The sequence below is a fragment of the Miniopterus schreibersii genome (assembly GCF_964146895.1).
Source record: "Miniopterus schreibersii genome assembly, chromosome: 4".
Taxonomy (NCBI): domain Eukaryota; kingdom Metazoa; phylum Chordata; class Mammalia; order Chiroptera; family Miniopteridae; genus Miniopterus; species Miniopterus schreibersii.
In genome coordinates, this window is record NC_138105.1 from 67,555,224 (window position 1) to 67,570,327 (window position 15,104).

Genomic DNA, 15,104 nt, shown 5'->3' on the forward strand with positions numbered 1-15,104 from the left:
CCACCTAGGTGTTTTTGTTTTTTGGTTCTGTAAAATGCTCCCAGATGGAATTAATTTGTAAAAAAGCAGCTCACCTGGAGCACTGGCTTGACACATCAGCATAGGAAGGGTTAAAAAACCTGTTTAACCAAATGTTGCCCAAAGTTATCTGACCAGGGAATACCCCACCCCTTCCCAGAACACCCTCTATGAAGCCTGAGAACCTGTGTTCTGTGGCCCATGTTGGTGTGTGCAGTAGGGTGGGATTCAGAGCCCCCAAGTCACTTCAAACAATAGCCCCACCTCTAGGTGGCACAGGCTCTACTGTCTGGGATGTGTCAGGTGCTTTGACCTCATTGCAGCCTTCCAAGTGCCACATGCCAAGTCCAAGATGGCCGCTGCTCAATTCAAACGCCTCCTGCATCCTCCTTTACGTGCCCCTCCTCAGCTCTTGTGTCCCAGATAGCACCAGCCAGAGCCCAACTGTGATCTTAGATAATGATCACATAACCCAGTGGAGCAGTCTCCCCAAACCCCAAGCAAACTGTGTGTGTGTGTGTGGGGGGGGGGGGTCACTGGGCAGAAACTGAAAGGAGGGAGCCACTGATGACATCCTAGTACACAGCACCAGCTCTCCCTCCTGTTCCTTGCCACCCTCCATCTAACTGTGAGGTTCAAATGCAAAATGGGACAGCCCAGCTCTGATCCCCAAGGGCAGGGCCTGTGTCCTGAATCTGGTCTTTGCAGCCTGGGTGATGAGAATGGATAGGTGAGCACAGGTGCAGGAAGTTGCTGATCTCTGCTCTCATTTCAAACCTCTGCCAGATGGCTGGGTCCTCTCCGCACAAACACCCTACCCCGGGTCTCAGGACCCTGCTTCCAGAGGCATTGCTGACATGACCATGACTGTCTGGGTACTCCCCCCAGCCGGTCTAGCCTGGGACCCACTTCCCCAGCTACACCTCTTGCTATGTTTGCATATTATATCATAATATTCACTGACAACTACAACCTTCAGCAATTCCACACACCCAAGTGCCCACTGAGCACTGGGCATCGTACTGGCTTCTATAGTATGGTAGTGACACGAAGACATGTCTTCTGCCTCCCAGAATGTGATGTCAGACTTTAGTTGAATGTTACAACACAGGGGATGCACAGAAGGGACTCAGAGCACAGAGCTGGGGCACTCAATGTGGTAAGCTTGCAAAAAAGTAGTGAACTGGGGAGAGCTTCTTGGAGGAAGTGCCACTTAAGTGGCAGGATAAACAGCATTTAACCATGTGACCAGGAGCAGGGAGAAATGAGGCAGTAGACAGCAAGGAACACTGGAAATACAAAGGTCAAGGTGGCACCAGTGGACGGACTCCAGATCCTTGAGGACAGACAGGAAAACAGACCACTGAAGCGCAGGGCAATAGTAGAATGCGCCCTCTCTCTTTGCTAGGTCTGAGGTTTGCATATTCACACCGGCATGGTTGAGGATAGAAGCTCCTGTAAGGTAAGCACCAATCACACTCAGGCAGTTCCTTTCTTCAGGAAAGGAGCCAAAGGTAGCTTGAAAGACAGTGGAGCCAAAGGTAGCTTGAAAGACGGTCCGGGAGATGCAGGCTCCCTCCTCACCCAAGGGGCATGCAGGGAGCATAGGTTTTTGGGTGGGAAGAGGGTTTCAAAGGAGGCTCCCTTCTCCTTAAGCAGAAACTACTAGGGCCCCAGAACCTAGAGAAAGTCCTCAGATGGCTTAGGTGCAAGAGTGGGAAGTACTAAAAGCTCCGCCCCGAAGTCATGTCCATAATTTTGGTGTACAATGTCTTTGTCAGGGAGAGGGCTCATAAACTGCCTTCTTCAATAGTGGGTAAGTAGGGTCAACAGGAGGAGAAAGTTTTAAACAGTCCCATACTTAAGAGAATTAAAATAGTGGGCTTCCTAGTACCACCCCTACCAGTAGGCCAGGGACTGGACTCAAGGGTTTTATCTGTGTCTTTTTTGCTGAGATCGATTGCTGGCAAACCCCTTAAGATGAAAGGAGTTATGTGTATATTCCAGAGACAGCAAGGAAGGGGATGGAGAAGGGCACTACTCCAAAGCCAGTCTAAGAAGGAAGAAGAGTCCCAAAGGAAACGGTGGCTGAGGAAAAGAGGTGGAGTTCCTACTACAAGTAAGGAAAGGAGAGTCAGGATTTGACCTGGACCCTAGAGGTGGACCTGGGTAGAACAGTGTGTTTCCCAAAGCCCCAGGGTAACAGAGGTCTTGGGATCCCATCTTTAGACTTTTCCCAGACTCTGCTGCATTATTCAGAGCACAGACATTCCCAAATGGGGTTTCCCAAGACCCCAGGATGATTTTGTACATGGGCCAGCCATCATTGAGCTCCCAGTATTTATGGGCTAGGCAGATGCTCAGTGCTTTTTCCGCATCATCATCCTGAATCTCCATAACCACCTTAGGAGGTAGGTCATCCCAATGTTTTATTTTATAGAACAGGAAACAGAGACTCAGAGAGGCTGAGTGACTTGTCCAAAGTGGGGCCAGGTCTCCAATCCAGGCAGGCCTGACTCTGAAGCCCAGGCAGCTGAGCTACACTGCTATTCAAGCACAAGTGCAAAAGGGAGAAGTCAGGACACCAGTTTGCTTTCTCCCATCTTTTCTGCTCAGGTGGACCTTCAAGCTAAGAAACACACACACTTTTCTACCGAGAAATAACATCAAGAATAAAGTAGCTGTCAGTTAACATCCTGTATAAACATCTATGGAAGAGTACAAAAGAAACTAGAGGGCAAGCGATAAGTTTTGGGATGGGTCCAAGGCTTTCAACAAGTAACACGACGAGTGTGCAATTAAGCCAATAGCTGATCCTTTGGATCCTCAAGGAAAGAATGAAGACACATTCCAAGAAGCACACTCAATGGTAAAACAAATTACACTGTCTTCATTGGTCAAGTGTTTAACCATGTAATGCTTTGCAAAACACATTTAGATTGTAAGCTGAAAACACACTCTCTCCACTCCTCCCTTTCACCTAAACTTTCCTTCTTCAGGCTGTGGAGGAATTAACGTACACAAATACCAAAGGCAGACCTGTCCTGTGACAAACTCTGGCACCCCCCTGTGGCTGTCTCCAACCTTTATCTCTGAGGATCTCTGTTAAACTAAATAGAAGAAAATATGCAGACCCAGGAAAACACACAGTGAAGGGAATCTGGATTATCTTTCCTGTTCTGTTTATTTCCCTCCTAAATGATGGCTCGAACACCTGCCAGAAAACAGCCTCCTTCTGGAAAGCCACTTGGAATTCCTGTCTAAAATGTCAGCAAGGTACTTGTGTAAAATGAGCTTTAATCCTGGGCTGATGTGTCTTAATCTTATCTGTGTAAAAAATATGGAAAGCATCTTGCCAACACAAACAACAGTATTAATACGTGGTAAATGCTTTAATCCTGTGACAATCTAGCCCTTCAAGTCATTTCTTTTCTCAGGAATTATTATAAACAATTCTATGCAGCAACATAAAGATGATGTGTCAGCTCTGTTCGAAAACTGATTCTTTGATGAAGAATGACACTGATCTCAATCATGCTGTTGCTTGGTGATGCCTCTCTCAATGTTAGTGTACCAAATGCTCAGTGGCCGCCCAGCTCAGCTAGTGGAAGGTGATGGGCCCCTGAATTCTTTTTTGGTACTCAAATATATTTCTCCTCAGGCAATTCTCACCTGTCTCATGGAGATCACAGGGGGCACAGTTTTGGGAGATGATGCTGTCTTTTATTTTATGCATTTTTTTCTAGAATGCTCTTTGGAGCATGACCCTCACCTGAAATTGAAGACAATTTTCACTGCTCTCATCTTACTGCAAGGCCCCTATACTTGTAACAATGGTGAAGAGCAAAGGGCTACTCACAATTGTTGAATGGCCTTTACTAGACCCAGTGGTAGGCGCTTCACATACTCAGTCTCACTGACAGTTATCACAACCCCCATGACGTAGATATTACTTATTATCTCTGATTTGCAAATCATGAAACAAAACTGAGAGGTCTTGGATAGATGAGTGCCTTGCCTGAAGTCACAAAGCTGGTAAGTGGCAAAGGTGGGATCATAACCCCAAGCCTGACATTCCAAGGGAGTAAGGCACCTCCCATCCCCCTGGAACTCCACCTTGGGCAAAGCAGCAATCTGCCTTCTACTTATCAGCCCTGCAACCAAACCCTCTACCCCTGACCCACACACCCAGAATAAGACGCTGGGATAAGACCTTGTACTTTGGGCACCTCTGTGCCTTGACTTCAAGAGAAACCCCACAAACCTAGTAAATAAATCAAACAAAGCAACTTCACCTACAACTGCTGGTAAGTTCAGGGATCCAGGGTTGACAGCACTTCTCTATTCTGCCACTAGATAGCGTGACACCAGTGCAGCTGAGGTGAAGTAAAAGTGGCTGAAGACTGGAGAAAAGTTCTAGTAAAGACAACAGAAAGTCCCTCATGGGAAGGAAATCTAAGGACTACAGAACTTCTGCTGAGGCTGCAGACCCAAACTGGTAAAATTTGGGAATTCGGACTCTGATTTTTGTGTGCATTCAAGTTGACCTCAACCATTTGTGGCTAGGCAAGTTAATTCACTTTCTTTGTACACTGTCCTTTGTCCAACAGGGATGGTACCTATACCCCAGGCAGCTTCGGGACTGAATGAAATGATGCATATAAAGTGATTGGAAAGTGGCTGGCACACAATAAGAATTCCATGTTGGCATTATCATTATTATAATTATACATAGAAAACTACAAATACTTTGATGCCACCTGAAAGAATGGGCCCTCAAGCCCCCAACAATGATAAACGCCTCATGTATGAAGGAGAGTTTGTCCCCTTCTGAGAGCTGCATGGATGCCGGGGCACCTTAACACAAATGCTCAGCTGCTCAGAATCCCTCAAGCCCTTTTGAAGTCAAAGGATTCACTGAGGTGAGATCTCACTGGTGTGGCCTGGTAGAGGGCCAATTAGCTAAGTCTTGCTCCCAGCAGCAGATTTACTGAGCACCTGCTCTGCAAGGCCATAGCTCTCTAATGAGAACAGAAAACAAACAAGTACCCAGAGGCATGAGAGATTCTGGAGACAGGTGCTACAAGGGGGTGGGAAAGAGTGATGTGGGTAGAAGGTTAATAGGTGGGAGAGGCCTCTTTGAGGTGTCATCTAAACCTCTGACGAAAAGGGATGAAGGCCAAATGTACTGGGCAGAGGGAATCCCGAGTATGAAAGTCCTAAGGACAGAAAGAACCTGGAGGCCAACATAACTGAGAGTTTCCACACGGAAAGGTGGGAGGTGAAGTTGGGGAGGGAGTGCTGTGATGAGAAGTATGGATTTCTCCAGTCTAAAGGGAGGCTAGTGGAGGACTCCAAGCAGGGGAGTGACACAATCTATTACACACACACACACATATAATCCTCACCTGAGGTTAGATTTATTGATTTTAGAGAGAGAGGAAGGGAGAGGGAGAGAGAGAAACATCCACGTGAGAAACATCAATCGGTTGCCTCCCATACAAGCCCCGACCAGGGATGGAACCTGCATCCCAGGCATGTGCCCTGAGTAGGAATCGAATCCACAACTTTTAGGTGGAGCACGGGAAGATGCTCCACCTAACTGAGCCACCTGGCCAGGGCCTGGCTTACATATACTAGTGGTTTTGCTTGTTTTTTATTGACTTCAGAGAGAGGAAGAAAAAGGAAAAGATAGAAGCATTGATGAGAGAGAGAACATTGATCGGCTGCCTCCTGCACACCCCCTACTGGAGATCAAGCCAGCAACCTGGACATGTGCCCTGACCAGTAATCGAACCAGTGGCCTCTTGGTTCAGGGGTCTACACTCAGCTACTGAGCCATACCAGCCTGGCAGCCTGGTTTGTATTTTTAAAAGATCCACCCTGGCAGTCCTCATGTGATTCTTCCTCTCATGTGTTAGAAAAGTTATGTAATAAAATGTTGGTGAAGATCATCCTAGGAGTGGTGAGAACAGATCTCAGGGAGGCACAAGTAGATGCAAGGAGTCTCCAGGAGTCATCCAGGTGAGAAGTGGCAGTGACAATGGTGGCTCAGGCTAGTCTTATAGCCTTGCAGACAGGGCAAAGTCGATAGAGTTGAATATTTTGGAGACAGTCTGTCAGTCCTTCAGGTATGGGGACAGAGATGACTGTAATGAGGCTGTGAAGGCACGTCTTGCTCTCTCAGTGGCAGATGCTGGCAGCTGTAATAACTTGTGCTTCTCTGACAAGAATACTCCACAAGCAGGGTGTCGTCCCCCCCCCACTCCCCCTGCCAAGGGCAATGATGATGAATAACCCAGATCCTGGACTCTTGAGAGAAGGCCAAACTCTTAAGAACTGTTTTCCCCACCCCTGCTCTGCTGTTCCAGATGATGCGCAGGCATTAATTCTGAGTCAACAAATTCCCGAGACTATGTGGCAAACCTGGGGGAGTTTAGCTTAGCCAAGGCATTTTAAACTTACTGCAGAAACAAGCCCTGCATTCTAAACATGTGCATGGAGTAACTACTACCATCTCTACAATTTCCTATTTTTCTTTGACAGAGTGAGAGCAAATGTAGTGCCCCATGAGTCAGTTTTTGGGAGAACAAATTCCTGTTAAGTTGATGGTACTGATCCACTGGAAAGGATGACCATGGGCTCTTTGACTCAATGGCTGGAGTTAAACACGTCAGTACCGGCCAACTTTCAGCTCTCTTGAAATGGAATGGTTTGAACCTGGAACATCTCTGAAGGTACTTTTCAGCTCTGACATTCTGAGAGGTCCTCACCTTGAACCTGAAAGGTCATGGAACACACTGTTCTTCCTTATTAACAGGGATATGAAGTCCACGATGCCTACTTAGCTGCGAAAAGACTACAATGGAAAAGGAAGGTCAAGAGGGTGAGCCCTAAACTCCAGTTGGCAAATAATTTATTCCTGGATAGTTTTATTTAATCTTATAACTCAATTCTCACCAGGGGTGATTTTGTCACCCCTGGGAAAAATGGACAATGTCTGGAGATGTTTTTGGTTATCACAATGGGGAGAAATCGCTAATGGCATCTAGTAAATGGGGACCGGGGATGTTGATCAACATCCTACGGTGTACAGGCAATCCTCCAATAACAAGGAATGATCCAACCCCAAATATCAACTGTTCTGAGGTTGAGAAACCCTACATTAATTATTTGGAAAAAGACTGCTTTAGATACCTAACTCACATTATACACCAGAGTAAGTTCCTGGTGTGTCAGACAATACAAACCAGGGTGACTCCCAGCTTTTGTGAGTTATGTCCTTCCCCCTCCCAACTCAGTTTGCTATTTAAATGTGTGTAGCCCGGCCGGGTGTGGCTCAGCAGTTGAACATCGACCTAGGATCCAGGAGATTGGAGTTCGATTCCCGATCAGGGCACATGCCCGGGTTGCGGGCTGCAGCCGATCAATGACTCTCTTATCATTGATGTTTCTCTCTCTCTCTCTCCCCTTCCTTTCCTCTCTCTGAAATCAATAAAGATATATATATTTTTAAAAATGTGTGCAGGACTAGGACTTTAGTAGATCAGATGATTATAGAACAGAAACTCTCTTGGGGGTGGGAGGTGTCAATAGAATCCCCTAACCCAGGAGGTCTCAAATGGGGGTAATTCTGCCTCTGAAGGGACATCTGACAATGTCTGGAGACATTTTTCCTTGTCGTGGCTGGGGGTAGGTGGGTACCACTGGCATCATATGGGTAAAAGTCAGGGAGAGATACTGCTAAACATTCTACAATGCACAGCACAGCCCCCACTAACCCCAATGTCAATAATGATGAGGTGGAGAAACACAGCTATAACCCCAAAGGAGCTTTTTCTCTATCCAGGCACCCAATTACAGAAAAGTAACAGCCAGTTGTAACTGACACGTACCCACACAAGCCAGTGAGTATATGCTCTCTCTCACACAACTATCCTCAGCCTTGATTAGCACTGTTCCCATTCCATAGACGCAGGAATTGAGGTCAACCAACTTGCCCAAGGTCTGGGCAAGTAAGTGGCACAAACTGAGGATAGTGAATCCAGGAGCTTCCAACTATGCCACGAGTTAGCTACTGAAGCCTGCTGGTCAGTCCCAGTTTAAAATTCCTCTGGGGCTGGAGAAATGAGAAAAACCCATGTGGATCTCCCTACAGGCCCCACTCAGGTCCTTTACACTGGAGATCCACACAACATAACAGGGGTTCTCAAACTTTTTGGTCACAGAACCCCCTTTTCCACTTGTAAATTACTGAGGATCCTCAAGAGCTTTTGTAAATGTGGGGTAGAACTACTGACACTTACCATATTCAAAATTAAAACTAAGAAAGAGTCAAAATATTAGTGAACTTATTTAAGATAAATAGTAAAGGTTTACCTAAATAAAATTTTTACGAAAAATAACTTCTTGAAAACAAACAAAAACTAGTGAAAAGGGGGCATAATTTTACATTCTGACAAATCTCTTTAACATTTGGCTTAATAGAAGACAGCTAGAGTCTCTTATCTGCTTCTGCGAGCTACCCATTGCAATTATAACCTCTGAAAAAAGTATACTGTCCATTCACAAGAGAATGAGAGTAAAAAGGGCAAATGATGTCTTTGTATTGTTATGAAAATAGTTTTGAACTTGCAGTCCCTTTGAAAAGGTCTTGGGGACTTCCAGGGGCCTCTGGGCCGTCTTGCAGAACTGCTGCCATATACTACTCTCTGAGTATTTGCATTGGATGACACTGAATCCCAAATTAATTGCAGACAGAGCTTTCTGCTGAGATTAAAGAGTACCCTGTATCAGAAAAATGCTGTGTCTAAGAGGAGTACAACAGGGTTGAAACCCAAATGCCAATGCAGATCAGGCAGGCACCGGAAAAGGAGGAAGTGCGCCAGGCTCCAAACAACTCGGTGGGGACTGTGGTGTCCAGGACAGTCTATCTCAAGGGCAGCAGCTGCTCCTCAGACCTGGCAAATCATACCATGCAGGAATGCAGGCTGAGGCTGGTTCCTACTTTTCAAGAGAAATCAGAAACTTGGGTTATTCTTTTTTTCCCTAGAAACTTAAGAATTCTTAAGTGTTGGCTCCTAATTAAAACAAAGAAAAACCTAAATGGGCCAAATTAAACATGTCTACTCTCCCCTGAAGCAACCTTGTAACTTCTACCTGTGGTTTTCAACTCTGGCTTCATGTCATAAAACATCTGTGGGCTTTTTAAAACTACAGATGCCCTGGACCCCCTGTAGCAATCTCTGATGGTACAGTACAGGCATCAGTTTTTATTTTCCTCACAATCTCCTTAAACAATAAACAAGCGGGATGGGCAATCAGGGTTAAGATTAACAATGAGTGTTGTGCAACAGCACAGTGTGCCAACAACCAAGCAAACTGTGGACATGAAGGGCTTTACTCTGAGGCCCTGTGCTATATAGTTTGCTACTGAGCAGTAATGCACAGTTCAGACCGAACAGGACTCCATGAGACCACAGGAAGGTTACTGCACACAGATGTGAAAAACAAATACTGTTCAAACAAAACAAAGAAACTTGCTGCCTGCACTACCACCAGGTCCTGAGTAGATAATGATGTAATCACAAACCCACCTGGCTCCTGACTGCTTAAAGTACCATGGAGAGCTACCAAGGCTTGTCCAAGTCAATACCAGCCACCTCTGCCCTCTGCCTTTCTAATGTACATGAGATCCTCCAAATGCATCCCACTGCTCCCCGAATGGCCCCCATCTCCCACTCTACTCCAGTCTATTCTCTGCTTGAATTTACTTACTAGGCCAGAATTCAACTGGTACCTAAAATGTCCCCTTCGCCAACTCCAAACACTGTCCCTTCTCCAAACTCCATTCTAACCTCACCAAATTCCTGCTGCCTCCACTCACTCCAACTCCCTTGGACTATAAGCACACACCAGACCGTGACTATCCCTAACACCAATGAAGGTACGAGGGTAACAGGACTGCTTGGGTAATTCCATTTTCCAGTTAATTGACAGGCAGACTAAAAATTTGATTGAAAACTTTAAACTTGCAGAACTATAAGCTTTTCGGTCTATATGCAGGATCCTGGGCAAAACTGAAATTTTCTTCAAAGTGTATAGAGATTTTGCAGCCTTTGAGGTAGCACCCCTCCCCCCCCAAACCACCAGGCCCCATCTGCTACATACATGAGAAGCACTGGAGAGTTGACTGTACATGCTCTGACCTGAGGGCAAATCCCAGAGTTAATGTTTACTGTAACTTAATGAAAAATTTTAAAATAAGTGTTTATCACTTACCCTAAAAATTAAGTTTAGGGCAGGGGAAGGAGGTGGTGAGAATCAAGTGCACTGAGGAGTCCAACTGAGTTCTGGCTCATTAATAAAAATTCAGTTGCAACTCACCCTCAGAGGGCTTATGTTTTAAGTCAACAAGTAAGGTAAAAACTGAGAAAAGCTAAACCACCCTTGGAAATCTCTAGACTGATAATTGGTCAGGCTAGATCAGTGATTCCCTATGGCGGGCAGTTGTGCCACCCTGCCAGGGGACATTGGCCAATATCTGGAGACATATTTAGTTGTCATAACTGGGGAGGGTGCTACTGGCATCTAGTAGATCAAGGGAAGCCAGTTAACATCCTACAATTCACAGGGTAGCCCCACAACAAAGAATGAGTCCCAAATGTCTATAGTGCTGAGGCTGAGAACACATGGTTAGAAGATCACCCAATGAAAGGGAAGACAGAATACTTAAAAGGACCAGCTCCCGCTGGCCTTCACCATGGGCTGACCCCAGGGCCATCTCATTCAGTGGGACAGATTCATCAGCACTATTCACATTCATTTTTTCTCTTTTTTTTCAGATTCATTTCTTAACTCTCTCTTTCTTTGCTGAGCACTTAAGCTAAATGTGTCTACAACATGAGCCCACTGCAGTAAAAATAGCTACCATTTACTGACTGTTTATTACTGTGTGCTGAGACAGGTGCTAAATTTATATGCATTAATTCAACCAATGCTCCCAGCAACCATGAGATAGATATGATCATCATTATTCCCATTTTACTGATGAGTAAACTGAGGCTCAAAAGGATTAAGAATTTGCCTAAAGTCACTCAGAGAGTACAAGTCAGAGTCAAAACACAAATCCAATTTATAGGGCAAAGCCTGTGCCTCACCATCAGGCTTTATATTAGTGGGTCTCAACGGTTGATAGCTCACCTCAGCCCCCACTCCAGAACATTTTACAATGTCTGAAGACATTTTTGGTTGTTATGACCCCTGGGGCAGGGATGCAGGGGAGGGTGTGTGCTACTGGTATCTTGTGGGTAGAGTTAGGGATGCCACTATGCTGCTAAACGTCCTACAAGGTATAGGGCAGCCTCTTCCATAAAGAATCATCCAACCCAAAATGCCACTGGGGCCAAAGTTGAGAACCTACTTCATACCATATCTCAGGTTTCCACCATGCATGTCCACAGGCCAGTAAGGATTCATATATGGTGATATATATGGTAATGCTGGGATCTAGAACCCAAGATTTCCTATAGCTCAAATACACTCTCCTCACCCTCTCCCCATTCTTCTCTAACTTAACCAAGGTCAAAATGCTGCCATCAAATCCTAATGTCAGTCTACAATGCACAATAATTCCAGAGATAGGAGGATCAGAGTTTGGGATATATCAATAGTGAAATGCCAGGCAGAAGACAATATCCCGAAACACAAGTGTAAAATACACATTCACACACAGAGACAAAAACAGATACACAGACACACACCTCTAGGAGAGCAGCATTCCAACTGGACTTTAAAAGTCACGGACTACATGACTACCAAGAAAGGCTGTGGGAGTTGCTGTCAGCATCCCCGAAGAGATCACTATGGCAACAAGAGCCAACAAGATGCTGTATTGGATATACCACTGGAAACGTTTCTTTATACACAAAGCAGCACTCCTAACTTGTCCCACTCAAGGCAGTGGTTTCTCAACCCTGACTGCTTTCTAACTATACAGATGCCCAGGGCCCACCAAACACCTCACAGAATCAGAATGGGTGGGGTGTGCGGACTGAGCATTTGTGGTTTTAAGAAAGCTCCCTAGGCAATCCTGATGCCCAGACCAGGTGGCTAGCCAATACTTTAGATTCACACAGAGGTGACAATGGCCCAGAGAAGAGAGACAGAGGGTGTGAGATGGATCAACCTAGAATCCCTGTCTGGAAACACAGAATCCAAGGGGGCATTTGGAGCTTAAATAGCAAGAGGGGAAGCTATTTCCCTCATGGATGGGGGCAGCCCTTAAAGGTTTAAAATGCATAGGCAAGGAAGTCTTAGTTTACAATGTATAAGAAGTTAAACATCCAAACAAAATCCAGAAATGGAGTTAATAAACACAAAACAACTAATTAAAGGATGGCAGGAATATGTGAGGCACAAAAAGGCACTGAGAGTTGATTTCCTGAGGATGACTATGCCAGAACTAGTGCCAGAGGCAAAGTACTAGGTGAGTGTGGCATTTATTAGGCAAAAACATTCCATTTCTCTATTTTACACTTACCCATTCAACTATGTAATTTATAACTGACAGTTGATGTGTCAGGTATGTGCTAGAAATGATATCCCTGGAAAACAGGAATCCATAATTTTCTCTTTATGCTAAAAGATATACCTTACAATGAAGGCCCTCATTGAATTCATTCATTCATTCATTCATTCATTCAACAAACATTTCTTGGATACGTACTCTGTGCTAGGTACTGTTCTAGATGTAAGGGCTCCATCAGTAATAATGACAGATAGAAAGCCTTGGCCTCGTGGGGCTTATATTCCAGAGGAAGAGTAGTTGAACAGACAAGTAAACCTAGCATGCATGACAGATGGTGATTAAGTGCTTTGGAGTAAAATAAAGCAGGGTAAAGGGGACAGGGAATATGGGCACAATTTAACACAGGTGGCCAGAGAAAGTCTCAATAATAATCTTTAAGTAAAAACCTGAAGGTGGAGTGGGCAATGGAGGTAAATGGGGAAGAGTGATTCAGGCAGAGGAACCAGCAGGTCCAAAGGCATAATGGAGGGAGTTTACAGACTATTGAAGGGGCAATGAGAAAGCCAGACTCAGGGAGTGGTGGGAAAGGAGGACAGGGAGGTATCAGGGGGCCACTATAGCTTCTGGGTTAAGCAGCTGTTAGATGGGTAAGGGTGGAAGGGAAGCCCAAGAGGCGGTAGTATTGGTGGTAAGTGGTCACCCTCTGGAAATATTTTTAAGGTAGGATAGGATTTGTTGTGGCATATGACAGAAAGAGAGGAGCCAAGGTGACTTCAAGGTTTTGGGCCTGATTCAAAGAATAGACTTGCCATTTACTACAATGGGGGAAAGACTGTGGAATGGACAGGTGTGGGGGGGAAAAGGTAGGGATGTTGTTTGATATGCCTATTAGACATCCAAATGGAGATGTCGAATATGATGTTGGATATATGAGTCTTGAAATCAAGAAACTGAATGGAGTGAAGATGTAAATATATAAAGTATATCATATTGATTCCCATTTGTCCAGCCCCTCTTCTGCCTTTAAATGGATCTTATGAATGAAATGCTCTATGGGCTCCTTTACCTTATAAAAGAGATGTAGCATAAAATGGCCAGGGTAGGGGGAGTTCTGAAGCCAGACCTTATTGATTCATATCCCTGTTCTTTACTAGCTGTGTGACCTGCTTTGTACAAATAACTTAATCACTCTCAGTTTCCTTACCAGGAACACAGGGCTACAGTACCTACCTCATGAAGCTTTTGTGAGTATTGCCGGTTATAACACAGGGTGATCAAGACATTGAACATTACCTGGTACCATCCCAAATGCTCCACCAGGGTGAGCACTTATTATCAATTCATGAATTCATGTGGTTCACTATGGAAACCTCAGGACACCCTCCGATAGCAGGGAGCATGGTATTGGGAATCAGGGCCAGGCAGGGAGATAGCTGTAGCTGTGCACCTAGAAAAGGAGGGAGCTAAAAATAGGCCTCGGAAGTCCTGAAGCTACTGCGATATCAACACCACTGTTGATTTAAACAGACATCGGTTTATGGAGTGTTTTCTCCAGGGATTAGGAACTGTAACCTTGTCAAAAACGTTCAGGTGGGATGTCAGCACTCCACAGGGGAGGCGATAACAGTCTCTGTCTCTCTCTCTTTGGAAGTGCAGCAAAAAAGGCCAAAGAGAAGCTAGGGATTTACGCAGCCCACATCCTGCGGCTGGGCCTAAATGGGGGTAGACGAGGCGCGACTCTCAGGTCGCCACGAAGGATCCGGGGGAACTGGCGGGAACTGGGGGCCGAGTTCGGGACGGGGGTGAAAACAGGCCCGGCGTCCTCAGTCCTCGGACTGGGGAAGGCCCGCGGAGGATGAGAACCCCACAGGACTAGTGGGTGGGTCGGCCAGTCAGGCCGGGGGTAGGGTGCGGGGGCCCGGTACGGGAGAACGAGGGGGCGGGGAGGGAGTGTGGCGCGCTGGGCCCACCACCAGGCCCGGAGGTCTATTTACAACCGAGACCGAGGGGATGAGGCCGCACCTCCCATGCCTATCAGCCCTCGGCCTAGTCCGCGAGGCGGAAGGGCGTCAGGGCCACGGCCGCAGCGGCCTTCCAGACCCCCTAGCTGGACGGCGGCAGGGTTGAGGCTACCGGGAGTGATGGGCCGAGCCGGTGAATCTGGACTGAGGGGACGCAATGGGGGGCGGCTTCGGGACCCACTGCGCCACTATCCCGGAGCCGACGGACACCCCATACTCCGAGGTGCTCACCCCTCGGGCCTTTGGCCTCTGGACCTTCCCCCGCCCGTTCGCTGGCCGCCAGATGGCCCCCGACGGCGCCTCCCCTACCTTCGTTCGCCAGGTCCGCCATTTTACTTCCTCAAGCCCTCCCACAAGGCTCCGCGCCGGCCGCGGCTCGCCTGCTTTCTGCCAGAAACTCCCGCGCGTGCGCACTTCTCAAGCCGACTCGGAGCGAGGAGGGCAGCTCGCGCCTGCGTGCTGAGCCCAGCTCCTCGTTGCTATCAGAGCCCGGCCAAGTTACTAGAACTGGCCTGCGCAGTAACTGTCCCCGCCTT

General features: G+C 46.5%; 1 protein-coding gene across 27 annotated transcripts in view; it reads right to left on the bottom strand.

Moving 5' to 3' along the window:
* RANBP3 (RAN binding protein 3) overlaps nucleotides 1-15,082 on the bottom strand; it is a 55,044-nt gene extending 39,962 nt beyond the window's left edge. For 9 of the 27 annotated variants that reach the window (XM_081134307.1, XM_081134306.1, XM_081134294.1 and 6 more), the window contains exon 1: nucleotides 14,878-14,978. In XM_081134307.1, the coding sequence (XP_080990433.1) occupies nucleotides 14,878-14,899 (22 nt within the window). In that variant the 5' untranslated portion in view covers nucleotides 14,900-14,978. Of the gene's footprint in view, nucleotides 1-13,840; nucleotides 13,995-14,877 lie in introns of those variants that run through there. The other 18 variants (XM_081134305.1, XM_081134303.1, XM_081134300.1 and 15 more) reach the window with 6 other exon arrangements.
* Between the last annotated feature and the right edge of the window lie 22 nt (nucleotides 15,083-15,104).